Source organism: Girardinichthys multiradiatus, chromosome 17 (assembly GCF_021462225.1).
Source record: "Girardinichthys multiradiatus isolate DD_20200921_A chromosome 17, DD_fGirMul_XY1, whole genome shotgun sequence".
NCBI classification, from domain to species: domain Eukaryota; kingdom Metazoa; phylum Chordata; class Actinopteri; order Cyprinodontiformes; family Goodeidae; genus Girardinichthys; species Girardinichthys multiradiatus.
This window is the reverse complement of record NC_061809.1, coordinates 9,430,093-9,444,809: the sequence shown is the minus strand read 5'-3', so window position 1 is coordinate 9,444,809 and position 14,717 is coordinate 9,430,093. Positions and strand designations below refer to the sequence as shown.

At 39.9% G+C, this 14,717-nt stretch overlaps 1 protein-coding gene across 11 annotated transcripts in view; it reads right to left on the bottom strand.

The window, feature by feature from the left end:
- Window positions 1-9,122: 9,122 nt before the first annotated feature.
- Window positions 9,123-14,717, bottom strand: part of sox5 (SRY-box transcription factor 5) — a 104,227-nt gene continuing 98,632 nt past the window's right edge. For 10 of the 11 annotated variants that reach the window (XM_047389758.1, XM_047389759.1, XM_047389763.1 and 7 more), the window contains exon 15: window positions 13,165-13,468. In XM_047389758.1, coding sequence (XP_047245714.1) covers window positions 13,305-13,468 — 164 coding nt within the window. In that variant the 3' untranslated portion in view covers window positions 13,165-13,304. Of the gene's footprint in view, window positions 13,469-14,717 lie in introns of all 11 variants that reach the window. The other variant, XM_047389771.1, reaches the window with a different exon arrangement.

Here is a 14,717-nt window from a genome sequence, read left to right as displayed (position 1 = left end):
ATATACAATATGACCAATAATGTGATGCAACATTACCATTCAATGTTATGTTTGAGAACTAAGCATTATCTTGAAGAATCTGGAAATGAAGTTGTTAGTCTTGGAACTAACTTAGGCAATAATTGGTATACCTTCAAACAACTATTCACAATGCAAGATCAGATAAAACTTTTTTTTTATATATATATATTTTTGCGGCACTAGAGGCCTTTCATTTGTCATTTTTGATAGTAGGTAGACAGGAAAGAGGGCAAAGAGATTGGGGGAGACATTCGGCAAAGGTCACCGGGTCCGGGACTCGAACCCGGGACAGCTGCACCGAGCACTATAGCCTCTGCGCATGGTTGCATGCTTAACCCCTGCACCACCAGCTTGGTTTATTTCTACATTGTTTCTTGTTTCCCGCCCCTTTTAAATAAAGTTTGTCTTACCTTTAAAAACACAAAACAGAACACATCATTAGCTGAGCAGCTACTCTGCTAACACTTAGCTGAGGTTTCTCAACACAAACAAAAAAAACTTCATTAAATGAATATGAATAATTAGATTATTTCATTCTAAACTAATCTTCTCTGCCCAAACACTACCTCTTACGTGAACCTTTCTGAAGACAGGGTTTCCTGGGCGACGAGTTGAGGAAAGCAGCTGTCCTGGTAGTCCACGTGTGGGCATTCAAGGGACTAGCTTTGCAGCTAACCTCACTAGCTCTAAGGGCTCTGCTTTTAGCTAGTCCGAACTGTACGACAAAGGCATGTTTGGCTCTTTCAGTGAGGTAGCTCTCTGGACATGAACGAAGGAAGGCGTGTGGTGCTGCTGTCTCCGGCCTTATTTTCCAGGGTGTGGGGAAATCTGCTTCAATTAGGGCTGCTTCTGGAGGCCTCTGAAGAAAAGTCGAGCCAAGCTTGTCTTATTACACCCTTTTTATGAATAAATGCTGGATACTCAAACAGCACATCATTACTTAACATTGTTACATTGTTGCATACGATCGCCGTGATCATACTCGCTTTTGGATCCCAGAGGATTTTTGGATTTTTTAAACTAGAAGCCTTACTCGCCCATGAGTTCAAAGGCTTTCAGCTGACGCGTGGTCTGGTACCTCCATTAGCCGCTGTCCGCAGCTGGAATGAAGCCGAGCAAAGGGTCTTTGGGTCAGAGATTCCAGCTCTGACTCCGCCTCTTCCTGAGCTGTGTTAGGAATAGGTTAGTGTGATGTTGAATGGTGCAGAGTTTCATAATGGCCTTTGTTTATGTATAGTTTAGAGTCCAAATTCATCCATGTTCATCCATGACTGGGGTCCCGACACTCAACATCAAATACGCTGATGTTGAGATGAAACCACAACAAACAGATAGATGTGTCAAACCTGAACCTTTTTTATGTTACAGATAAAAAACAGTTTGGTATTGTGAAACTTAATTAGAAATTTTGTTTTGTCAAAGAAAAGGTAAATTGTTGAATCCCTTGTCCCATTCTTAGGGGGGGGGGTAGAAAAAGGACTTCGCCCAGGGCATGGTTCATGCAAGTACAGCCCCTATTTAACATACTGCAAACAGCCTTAACCTATAAAATAATAGCAAGAAACAATGTAGAACTAAACCAGGATGATCTGTTAATGGGCCTAGAATGTCTTGGGGAATATGCATCATTCTGGAGAGTGGGATTGCTGACTGAGAATCACTGTGCTGACTGCAGATGAACTACATTTGTGGGCAGCTGGAAACCAGGACAGCTGAGGGAATTGGAACGTTGTCAGATAAATACAAAACTGTTGCCTTTGAGAGTTAGAAACAAGTAGAGTAGATATCCTTCAAACATTGTCTGCTCACAATGCAGATGATCCTGATGTTTTCAGGAATAATACAGAAAATCCAAAAGGAAGTTTTCCTGCTTTTAGTGTGTGTGTGAATGAATGAGAGTACCGTAAAGCTTAGGGTAAGTGGATGCATTTACATAATGAAGCCATAAGTGAAACGATAAAGCATTTTGAGATGGTTTCCATCGGGTCAAGGCCATTACTCTCAATGAAGCGCACCTGTGGGGGCAATGTCACCAGCTGAACACATAATGTATGTTTGCTGTGTACTCAGTCACCCCCGCTGTACTATTGCATCGTACAAAAACACAGAAACTGCTCTAGGTTCACTTCTTCAACTCTTTCAGCTCGAACATTTATTCAAATTACAGTTCCTTTTTTAAGATATTCATACCTCTTCAATTTCTTGAAGATCGTTTACCCAGAAAGGTGGTTGGTCCTCATTCAAAATAAAATTTTCTCAAATATTTGTCTTAATTTTAAAAACACAACACTGAACACATCATCAGATAAGTTTCTCCACACAAACAAAGACAAATGTCATGAAATGAACCATATTTAGGTTATTTAACTCTAAACTAATATTCTCTGCCCAAGCACTACCTCTTACGTGAAGAGTGCTGAAGAAAAATTTTCTTGGGCGTTGAGGAAAAACAATTACGTGTGGGTAAACAAAGGGCTAGCTTGCAGCTAACCTCTGTAGCTGTGGGGAAGTACTTTTAGCTGGCCTGGCCGAACCGTACGAGAAAGGTATGTTCGGCTCCTTGAGTGTCCGCAACGCGGAGGAGTAGGTTTCGCTACCTGGACGTGCATACAGGAAGGTGTATGATGTGGTCCCGGCCTTCTTTTCCAGGCCGTGGGGGAAATCTGCTTTGCTTAGGGCTGCTTCTGGAGGACTCAGAATTAAAGTCAAGTCACGCTTGTCTCATTACACTCTTTATATGAATGAATGACGGATACTCGAACAGCAAATCATTACATTACTTTGTTGCATGTGATCATAGTTACTTTTTGGATCCAAGTTGAAGAGTTATGTCTGCTTGCCAGCAAAGAGACATACACGCATTTATGCCTCTCCTGTCCGGTTCCCATCCAGAATCCGCATGGAAAGAGATCTGTTTGTTGGAACCCGGGGTTTTTATTCAAAAGGTGACATCATGGGAAGTTCGCTCTCCTTCTGTTCCTGGGCTGAATTAGGAGTAGGTTACTGTGATTTATTTTGAAAATTCCAGAAAACTTCTTACTGCCCTTTAATGTAACCCATGGCTGGGGTCCCAGCAACAGCATTAAACACGAAAGCTATAGTGCCATGACAAAGTATTCACCCCCTTGATTTTTTCCTGTTTTGTTACATTCCAATTTTTAAATTTTTTTTTTGTTGATGTGATGGATCTGCAAAAAATAGTCTAAGTTGGTGAAGTGAAATGAGAAACAAAATGTATATAAATGAAAAATAATTTTTCAAAAACCTGAAATAAATCAAAATTGGCATGTTCATATTTATTCACCCCCTTTGCTGTTAAGTCTGTAAAAGGTTCTGGTTCAACCAATTACCTTCAAATGTCAAATGTGTGCAGTCTAAGTGTCATATGATCTGTCAGAATAAGCAAACCTTTTCTGAAAGGCCCCAGAGGCTGCATCACCATCAAGCAAGAGGCATCACGGCATCAAGACCAAGGAGCTCTCCAAACAAGTCAGGGACAAAGTTGTTGAGATATAAAAGTCAGGGTGGGGTTATAAAAAATTATCCAAATCTTTGATGATCTCGGGGAGCATCATCCAATCCATTATCTTCAAATGGAAAGCACATGGTACCCCAACAAACCTGCCAAAAGAGAGCTGCCCATCAAAGCTCACAGACAGGGCAAGGAGGACATTAATGAGAGAGGCAGCACAGAGACCAAAGATAACCCTGGAAGAGTTGGAGAGTTCCACAGTAGACACTGTCTACTATCTGACACTATCTGTCAATAGGACCACAATGAGCTGTACACTCCACAAATCTGGGGCCTCATGTATGAAAGACTGTGCAGCTTTCATACTAAACGTTTGCGTAAGGGAGAAATTCTGAAACTTGCGTCGCACAAAGAAATTCAGATGTACAAAAATGCGTAGACATGTCACCTCACACGTAGCCTTCATACATCCCAATTTGTGGTGAATTTGGCTGCATGTGGCTTTTGGACCACCCAGTCCCCGCACCTAAATACATATGCAAAGTAATATAAGTACCTGGAAGTTAAGAAGAATGAAGAAGAATGAAAGTGTCCCTTAGATGATTCAAATGCATGTTATAATCCTCAGTGCCCAAACCGAAGCTGAATTATATCGATAGGTGACAAAAAAACAGGAAGTTTTACAGTTTACATCTGACTGAGGTTGTTTCCATCATTTTCTGAGGTGTGTTGCATTATTGTATGAGGCTAAATGTAATTCAGTTTGATCGCTCGGTTTTAAACCATTAAAGCTCAAACTCATGAAAAAAGCATCAGGTTGAATGCTCCATGAATTACATAAACTGAATGGAATCATATTTCAGTGGATTTAGGTGAGTTTTAGTTTTCTCTTGTTTATTGTTGATTGAAAACGTTTGTCTGGCATCTGCACATTTTCATGGCAGGTCAAAAGTTTTCATGGATTTACACACACTTCCACGCAACATTTATTTTTGTACATGCCACGTTTTTTGTAGAATATTGTGCCGTAAGGTTTTTGTGCGTAAGTTTGCTTTCTACATGAGGCCCCTGGTCATTATAGAGAGAGGCAAAACAAAAGCCATAAGAAGTGGAATATGGTTATCTGGTCAGATGAGACCAAACCAGTACTTTTTGTCTTACATTCAGAACCTATCATCTGGTGAAAAGCTCACTGCCCTTCACCCTGAGTATACTATAGTCATACAAGCTGGTGGGAGCATCATGCTGTGAGGATGTTTTCTTTGGCATTTTCCCTTCCACTTCATATTTATGTACTACTTTGTGATGGTCTGTCACATATAATCCCAATAAAATAGATAGAGGTTTGTGGTAGCAAAATGTGACATATTTTCATCAGATTTATGCAATGTTTTATTTATCTTCCTTGGCTCTGATCAAACGTTCCTTTCAGTGAACACCTCCTGCCTTCATTCCTTTAATATTTTTAACTTTTTCCACTTCTCTGTGCTTTCTTCTCCCCATTCTAAACCACTGTTCCCTCCACCCTGGTCCCTCTGCTCAGTTGTATTTCCATATCCCTTCCCTGAGCTCATTCCCCCTTTCCCTCTCTCGCAGCCCGTTGTATTTCCTGTCTCTCTTCTCATCCGTTTATCACTGGCCCTTGTTCTGTTAATCCCCGAGGGTTTTGTTTATTTGTATTGGAGCTGCTTTTACAGCTTGCGACTGACCCCACCTGTTTTCTCACCAGTCATTTGAACAGCAGGGCTGCTTTTGCAGCCACTCCACCAATTAACATAGCATTAGCATAATATTTGCATGTGTGCATTAGGGTGTTGATGGGGAGAGAAAATAACACTTTTACAGGGTTCTGGGTTTTTTTTCTCATAAAAAGAACTCTATTTCATGGAATGACGTTAAAGCGCCCACAGGCTGATTTATCTGGCTTTGATTTGATTTGCTGCTCTGTGAGCAGCGTCTCCTTTTCAAATTTACTGTGAAAAGTTCTGCAGCCCACCTACACGCTAACATCTGATGATCAAATTCAAATCATTTCTGCTGTGTTAATTTAAGTATTGATCAGGTTTCATCAAAATGCCAACACTTACACACGTTTTGTGTCATCTAAAGTATGAGGCAAAACTGTATTCAGTCATCAGAAATCTAAATCTGTAATTTAGTGTATTACCTATTAACAGTTTCTATGTTGTGTTTTTAGTATTTTAACTCGGTCTGAGGTCACAGGTAAGGGGGAGCAAGTTGAACAGCCAGGAAAGAATCTTCTGATGAAAGCAGAAATGAAAATAGTTCATTTGAGGGAGGAGAAACAACATAATTACAGCAGGGAGCTTCAGATTGACGAATGGTAATAAACTTGTTCATACATTTTGATGAGAACAGACAGGAAGAGATGGGTGGAACCATGCCAGATGCCGCTGCTGATGCAGGCGGCTAAGATAGACCGGGGGGGAGACGACGTGTCCGGGGCATCAAGCCAGTTACCCTGTGCCAATCGGGGATCACCCTGCAGGCCTTGCTTTTCCCCCTGCGTGCCACGCCTGTCCCTCATACACCGCCGCTCCCGGATCTGTCACATTAGGAACATTGCTCAAACACTGCAGCTGCTTTTGTCTCTGTTTGAGTGTTCACTCACCAAAACCTGAGTGACACTCACTTCCAGCCTAAGGAATTGGCTAAAGAAGAAGTTGGTAAAAGCCTCCAAACCAACAGGGGGCCCAAAGAATACTAGAGTTGTGGCACAAGTCAGGTTTATGAATGATATTTGTACAATTGATACATCAGTGGTTTAAAATGTTTATACTTTTAATATTTAAATAACTCCAGTTAATCCAGCTGTTTGCTTTGGGTGTATGCTGCATAGAATAACAGAGAGCTGCTCCTCCCAAACCTGTTGCTGCGCACTGACAATCAGCTGGACTAGCCTAGAAGAACTGCTAAGCCATCCCAGTGATGGGTGGGGCTAAAGTAAAGCTACAAGCAGCTTTTAAGAAGATGACGGCAGACTCGTGACCCAAGCACGTAGCACATAAGCTATTAACTAGCTAACTTCTCTTTAAAGAGCAGAATGTTGAAAAGGTTCTGCTCACCTCTTAAAGACCACAACTATATTTAACAGGCATTCTGATTTCAGCAGGAATAGGAATAATTGTTGTTTTTCTGTTTTTAAGGAAAAACAATTAGTTCCTGTAATACACTTTAGTTTTAAATCTTTGTGTAGGTACCGCAGTAATTTTACTTATCATACCTTGACAATCTTATACTTGCCCATTCCTGCTGTGTTTGTCTGCCATAATAATGGTTACATTAGATGTATAATGCATAAACATTTAAACATGGAGAACGTAGAGCAAGTATTAGTTGAACTATAGGGACTGATGATAGTTTGAAGGCCGCCTAATCAAATAGTGCACCGGACCCCGTAAAGCCTTGGACGGGTTCTGTGAGGAACAGATTTCAGTCCCTTTTAAGGACTGACCCAACACCCCTCTGCTCCAGAAACACAGAGGGCTGATTCAGGAGGAAACAAATTTTCCACATAAATGGATCCATGTTTACATGTTTAAATCAAGAATAATCAAGTAACTTAAAAAGTATGTTTTTATTTTACTTTGCCTGTTAGCCCCGGGTTACTTTATATTTATACTCCTTCATTTTGATGCATAGGCCATGCACTCAAAGCTATTTCTTCTATTTTTCAGCTTAATAAAAATAAACAAATGATGAAATATTTGGAAAAAGAAACTTAAATACTTGCTAAAATCTTTTTTTTTCTTCTAATACTTCTGTAATTTTAGGTTTTAGTGATGCTGCAGTTTGTGTAAGTGATCGTACGGTAGACCGTGGATTAGCCGAGCTGCCAGAATCAGAGATGAAAAGAGGAGAAAGCACTGCTTGGAGATAAACACACATTTGTACAAATATCCCAGTTAGAGGCAAGAATTAATTTATTTGAAATGTTTTCAGAACTCTGTTTGTTTGCAACTAGAGTCATCAGCAGAATACAATGTTAAAAAAAATCAACATACAAAAAAAAATCTATTTAGCATTCATAATTTTGCAACTTTTTAAAATTCAAATAGAAAAGCTTGATTTTTAAGGTTGAAAAGATCAATTTTAGGAATTCTTTAGTATTTAATCCCTGCAAGGACCAGGGAAGAATCCAGGCCCGTTTGAACAGTGAAGGGAGCTGCAGTTTTATATATATATATATATATATATATATATATATATAAAAATCTAGCAGGCCTGTTGGCCTTGGCTCCTGTACTGCACTCAGCTCTCGAGCTGCTCTTGTCTCTGTATAATCCTCCTCCTCATGAATACATTAACGCTGCAGCCTTAAACTCAGTTTAGCTGGCGGCTCAGCGTCACAGCACATCCTATTACCGACTTTAAATCATTAATGTGACATCGTTTTCACTCAATTTCCAAACACCCACGGTTGAAAGAAAAAAGGACAAAAAAACGGCATGTTTCAACGAGCCGATGCAGGCAGAGTAGGCCGCTCTCAGAGCATACTGCTGAGAGATGCTCTCAGTTTTTTAAGTCTTCTGTGCAGTTTGCACAAGCAGAAGTAGTTCAAGATAATTGTTCTAATAAAGATAATCTGCCCTTTGTGGTAGTTTTTATTCTTTGTTCTGTATTGTGTTGGAGTAGCCTGGATAAATGTAGTTTGAGCTGAGCTAGGTCCTACAGCCTACCTTAGGGTGTGTGTGTGACTTAATTAGAGTCTAACCACTGTTTGGTTCCTTCAGCGTTCCCATACTGCTGACAATAAAAGAAAAATCTTAACTCTTTTCTCCTCCTCAGCTATTCACACAAACCTTTTTCTCAGGTTTTTCCCTTCGGGCTGCCTCTGATATATTCACATTGCCCAGACTGAGTCCTTCACTTACTGTATTATTCTGTGAATTTTGAATCTGCCCCCGTCTTGCCTCTTTATTGCATCAAAAGGTTTTTGTGTGTGTGTGTGTAGAGTTATGGTAATTAACAAAGCACATAAAATCCTGTCCTTGGAGTGCATTTAGCTTGTTTTTATGTGCGGAGCATCGGGCAGGGCTGTGGGGGTTGATTGCGGAACATATGGACACAGATGGGGGACAGCATTTTAATGGGCATGCTGAGTGGGGTTTGGTGTTTTTAACCCCTGAAAATGACACGAACATCCATAAGCATGTATCAATTATACATTAGCTTTTTTTGAACAGGTGACCGCAGCAAAGGGGGAAACAAAATTTTTTTTTCTCTTTTTTTGTAGAAAGATGTCACCCCTCACCTCTCTTTTACTCCCTCTTTATGCTTAATTAGGTTATCAGGTTGCGAACAGGCCAGGATTCTTCCCTGGTTCTTATACCTGGCCCTGTGATTGGAGGGGCAAGTAGGTGGACTTAGCATAATTAACATGTTGTTATTAAATCACTCAACCTCTGCTGTGATGGCTTGCATTGTTCTACAGAAGAAAAATATTTCAAAGCCCACATAAGACATGTGGAAAATCTTTTACCTGCTTTGAAAAGATGAAAGTTCTCCCCTCTTACTCTGCATCCAAGCATTTATTTACCCCACACGTATGGTGTATGAGGGTGTATGAAAATTAGTGGTGGGAAAAAATGAGCAGGACCAGCATGAATTTTATTCAACACATTGCTGTCTTTATTAGAGCCTCGTCTGGCAGTAATACTGAAAAAAAAGTGAACTTAGAACAGATGGTGGTGGCAGCCCACGGATTTTTTTTCGCGTTTTTTCTTTATTTCTTTGATATTTTTTCTTTATTTTTTTGTGAGAGTACTGTGACTCTTGCTTTTCTGTGGCATGGATAAACATCAATAAAAGAGACAGTAGGGAGAGAAAGCAAAAACAGAAATATACAACTTATATTACACTGTGTTATGAACAAAATATAAATCTATAACTCTATGTTATATTTACATAATTATCTTGATTTTTCAAGTTGAGATGGTAAGATATTTTTTTGTTTACTTGTAATAATTCCTACTTTGTTTTGAGCTCCACTCGTGACTGATTGTCTTAAATAATATCATTTTCATTGTCTTGATATGGGGACAGACCTTGCCAGCAGGGATGATTGATGTCTCTAATGCCCCACAAGCTCTCCTGATTCCTCTCTCCAGCAACAGTGTGGTGATAACAGGGGTGACTTTACAGCACAATTAAAACCCAAAAGCTCTTTATGTGGAACACTTATATAGCGCTAAAAAAGATTGGGGATCACTAAGTGACGTCACACCCGAAGAGTAGTCATGGCTCCTTTAGCGTCGTGTGGAGCTCAAAGCAAAAGGCTCCCGATAAAAATTTTTTACAGATACTGCCGAGCCGCCTCACACCGAGCACGGTGAAACATTCCTGTTGGATCAGAGTAAACAATGCTCTCCTACGATGATGAAAGACAATCCCTGCTATTACAAAAAACATTCGCAATATGTACAGGATTTTAAACTGAAAAAAAAAAAAACAGCATAGGATTTGTTTAGTTCAAACAAAACTCTCTTTATCTTATAGGTGTTTGTGTGTTAGTTTTAGTGATTGTGGTTGTGCGTGCAGACACAGTGCCGGTCAGAAGTTTAAATACACTCATTATAATTAGCCTGAATGTTATATTAATTAGGAGGGTGTTTGAACCATGCATTAAATGGTTCTTTCTTGGGGGTTGAATTTTTAAAAACAAGAATTGGATAAACAATTAACAAAATTAATGTAGATTTTGTAAAAAAATAAATAAATAAAAAGGTGGCCCTGCCTTTTTAGGGGTGGTCCACAAATCTTCCATAAAGTCATGTCAGGGCTGTTGCATCTGTTGTTTTCCAAAATTAGTTTTAATCCAAGTTTGTGATCATTGTTCTGTTGGAACACTCAACTGTGACTAAATTTCAACTATCTGTCCACTCTAATGAGAGGAAGTTGGCCAGGATGTTTAGAAGCAACCCAGAAATCACCAAGGCTCTAGCCAATCCTAAACTACAAGATGCTGGAACACCAGCATAACTGTCCACAGTGACGTAGGTCTTACATTAATATGGACCTGGAGGGTGATGAGCAATAATAAATTGCTTGGCCCAAAATCAATTTCTTCAAGCAGGACGAAAATATGCAGCTGAGCCACGTGCACAAGTTAAATGCTTTCTGGAGAATAGCTTCATGTAGAGATAAGACAAAGATTATTTAGCCACAATGACAAGAATGATTGGAAGAGTCGAGGTGAAGCGTAAGAAAACTGTACCAACTATCAAGCATGGCACTGGCAGCATCATGCTGTAGGACTGTTTTTCTGCATTTGTTTCTGGTAAATAAGGTAAATAAGTCATAAAGAATGAGGACACAATTCTTAAATTTCACTGCAAATCAGCTGCTAGATGGTGCGAAACAGTGGGTCTACTTGGGTGTTCCAACAGGAAAAAGCTCCCAAACACACATCAAAACTGGTTTTTCAAATAGATAAAGCAAGCTAACATCAAGCCTGTGGAATGGCCCAAATTTCAGTCCTATTGAAAATGTATGGACCATGCTTCAGGGCTGTCTTCATGGTAGCAAACCAAGCATTTTAAATGGCTTCTTCCATTTCTGATAAGAACATTGGTGAAACATTCAGCCAGAATTATGGAAGTTCTATGTTATCGCTATTAAACTGTGGGGTTGAGGGGTAACTTGCTAATGGACATTTAACCACTTAATGATAGGGGTGTAGGCACAATTGTGACCTTTGTGGAATTGGGGAAAACCAGCAACAAATTACATTTTGTCCGGCCAATTATTGTTTTTTTAAATTAATGGAATTTTTTTTACATAATCAGTTCACCTTTAAAAGAATGGTTTAAATACATGACATTCATGGTGATGATACAAGTAAACCACTGACCAGGACTGTAAATGTAAGGACCCAATCAAATGTTTCACTGCGTCTTGGTGAGGCGGCTGAACTAGTAAATGGGGACAGGTCTCTTTGTTCACAGAAATCCTACAAATCATTTTCAAAGAAATACAAAAATCAAATGAAGAGAGGAAACCTTCACATTGTACATGGCGATGATCATTACAAATAAAATAAATCAATAATAATAAAAATATTAATGTTCTTCTTTTTCTCTGACTGCAGAGAGTCTGAGTGCTTCATAGAAATGGGCATGGACGTTAAAAAGAAAAAGTCTTCAGTGTCTTTAGAGGAGCTGGCTTTCCCAACTCCGCCACACATCCGTCCGCAGGATTAATACAAAGAGAACAGATTTAGGGGAAAAAAGACAAAACAGAAACAAAGCAAGGTAAGAGGACAACTTCTGCTTAAATCTAAATACCTACCAGCTAAATAGAATAATGTTTTAGTGACTGTTTCATAAGGTCACAAAAACCTGATAGAGGAGAAAAATAAATTATACTGTACATAACTTGCTAAACTCAGGAAACGCTGACCGTTCTCTTTATTATGGTTAATAATATTATTAGACTAGAGGCAGTTTTAAAGAAAAATAATAATAAAATACAGAAACACTGACTGGCTGACTGCACTCCAGCTCCACTCACTGGGTTACAGCAGGACAACTTTGATTGGAGGGAGCAGGAAAACACTTAAAAGACACAACAATAGCTTTCTGTGTGTGTGTGTGTGTGTGTGTGTGTGTGTGTGTGTGCATGTGAGAGAGTGTGTGTGTTAACAGCGCATTAACAGCAGCAGAACAAGTTGCTCATCCTTCAAGATTTAGTTTTAGCTCCTTTTTTTTTGCTCTAAAACCAAAAAACAAAAGTGCTGTAAGCGACACACACTGACGCACACCTGTCAGATATTTCAGGTGAACTCGTGCTGACAATGATTGTTTTACCCTAGATGACATCGAGATGGTGACAGGAGGGACGGAGCGAGAGGAAAACTCGTGATTGTCTTACAAACACAGTGCTTTCGATTCTGCTCCGGGACATCCCCCGATCAGGTCCCCCTGTCTTACCCCCTGAGCAGGGGGGAAGAAAGAGGGGGCTGGAGGCGCCGACAGCACATTGCTAGGCTGAAGATTCAGTTAAAAATAAAGGTCTGATGTCTTTCAGGTGCTTTACAACAAAAGGGGAAAAAAGAAAAGTCTCTTTTTTCTATTATTCAAACTTGTAGCACAGAAACAACAAATCACATTCACAAGCCACTTATTGGCACCGTGTACCTGAGTGAGAATATTATAGAACCAAAGAACAAAAAAGCTGTTTCTTAAAAGTGTCTCTTGATAATAAACAGGTCCGCCGTCCTAAAGTGTCATCTGTTAGTCTTTGACAGGTCCGCTGTTTAGTTTTTCAGTTTAAAATGTCTCCTTTTCTCCAAATAGGCCTGAAAAGGAGGGATTTTTATAAATGTCTCCTCACTTGTGGCATTAGACTCTTGCAGTAGTACTTGAATATTCCTTAGTGAGCTTTAAACTGGCTTCCTCCCAGACTCCAGCATGTGTAACAGTCAGTGTGGGGGACAGGTCCTGTGCTTCCATTGATTGATCAGATGCTGGTGTCAGGACTCCAGTCGGAGGGGAGGGGATTTGGCTCTGGTTAAAGAGTCCAGGTTAGTCTGGAGAAGAGAGGGTGGGAGGTGTTTTTATTTTTTAAACTTGAGGTGATTGGCGAAACACAAACTCCACTTCCTGACTGATGGTTTTAAAATCTTTAGAGATTAACCAGCAGTGACTGGTGCGGCCTTAATGGGTAATATGGTTCTCGTTATCGCTGGCATAGTCAGCCTCTTCGTCCTCATAGTCAAAGTCCTCGTACACGTCGCCGTTGCTGTCGTCTAGCCGCAGCTCCTCCTCCTTGATCCGTGGCTCGTCCCCCTTCAGTCCTGGCATGTGGGGGTTTTGGTGGTGGTTGGCGTTGGGTTCGGGGCTGCTGGACATGCTCGAGTGCTCCGAGGGCATCTGGGGCGAGGGCATTCCCGCCATGGACAGGGTGCCTGGGTAGACCATGCCTGCAGAGGATAAGGGCAGCTGGCCTTGCTGCCTGTATGCACAAAAAGAGAGGCGAGTTAGGAGGAAAAAAGCCATAAATAAAGTGGAAGTAGTCAATAAAATGAAGTTGTCTTTGTTGATAATGCTGCTTTACAACAGAGACGGTCTGTTTTCTTTCTTTTGGAAGAAATACATTTTAGGAGTTCAACTAGATATTGCAGTATTAAAACACCTAAACATTTCTCAAAGTATAACCTGTCCCATGAAACACTATCTAGTTGATGTCTGCATGTGATTTTGTCTGGTGAAGTAAATGGAAGTAGAGGGTGAATTGTTGCCCAAATACTTAGAAAAGAATTAAAGTTGCTCTCATCAGTGCTGTAGCCCTTCCCTGCCTGTTGCTGCTCTCTGTCGAGCAGCAAGCTCCACACAAGGCTATTACATATTTCCATTACTTACAAAAAAGAAACTTCGACTCATGGTTTGAAAAATGTATTGCATCTGATTTTCAATTAGAGGATTTATGTCCCTTTACACATTTTTGCCTTAAATATCTGTGTAAATATGTTGAAAGTGAAGTACTTTTACTCAACTTTATCGTATCTAGGTAAATCATATGCAGGCTTTGTGAGAATACCTTGAGTGGCTGTTTGCTGCCAACAACGCTAAATGTAACATCTTCAGAGCACTTTATGGAGCTAAATTAAAGGGCTATGTTACTATTTTTATCTGATCATTCTGGTTAACTTAAAATATTTTGATTAGTCTAACCTGTAATGGAGGACTCTAAAGAGATTCTTTATAAAACAAAGACGGTGCATGTCTTTTGCTGGCCACGTTAGAATTAGACAATCATTAAAACTGCAAAAAATGGTCAACTGAAATCTGAATATTAAGTCTAAACCAGTGTGAGATCCCTGAAACATTTGTTCTTTATGAGAACAAAGAGATTTCTATTTTTCAAATAAATGACACTAACGTCAACCAAATGTGTATCATCTGGTCTTGAGAGCTGGGTGTATTGCTAAAAAAATATTATAAATACCATTATTGTTTTGTAATATTTGAGTTAATTCCCAATATTTGAACTTCCACCCTGTTTGGAGATCCAGGCTAGCAGACCTGAGAACCACTGGCTAGTTGGTTTGTTTCAACAGGACAGTTACAGGAGCATCCAAAATGAGAACAGTACACATAAATTAAAAGTCGAGATGCACCGAAATGACTATTGGTCAATTTCTGATCTCTGTTTTTTGTGAAGCTTTGATCTTACAATATCAGTTTGAGCCAATTTCAATTTC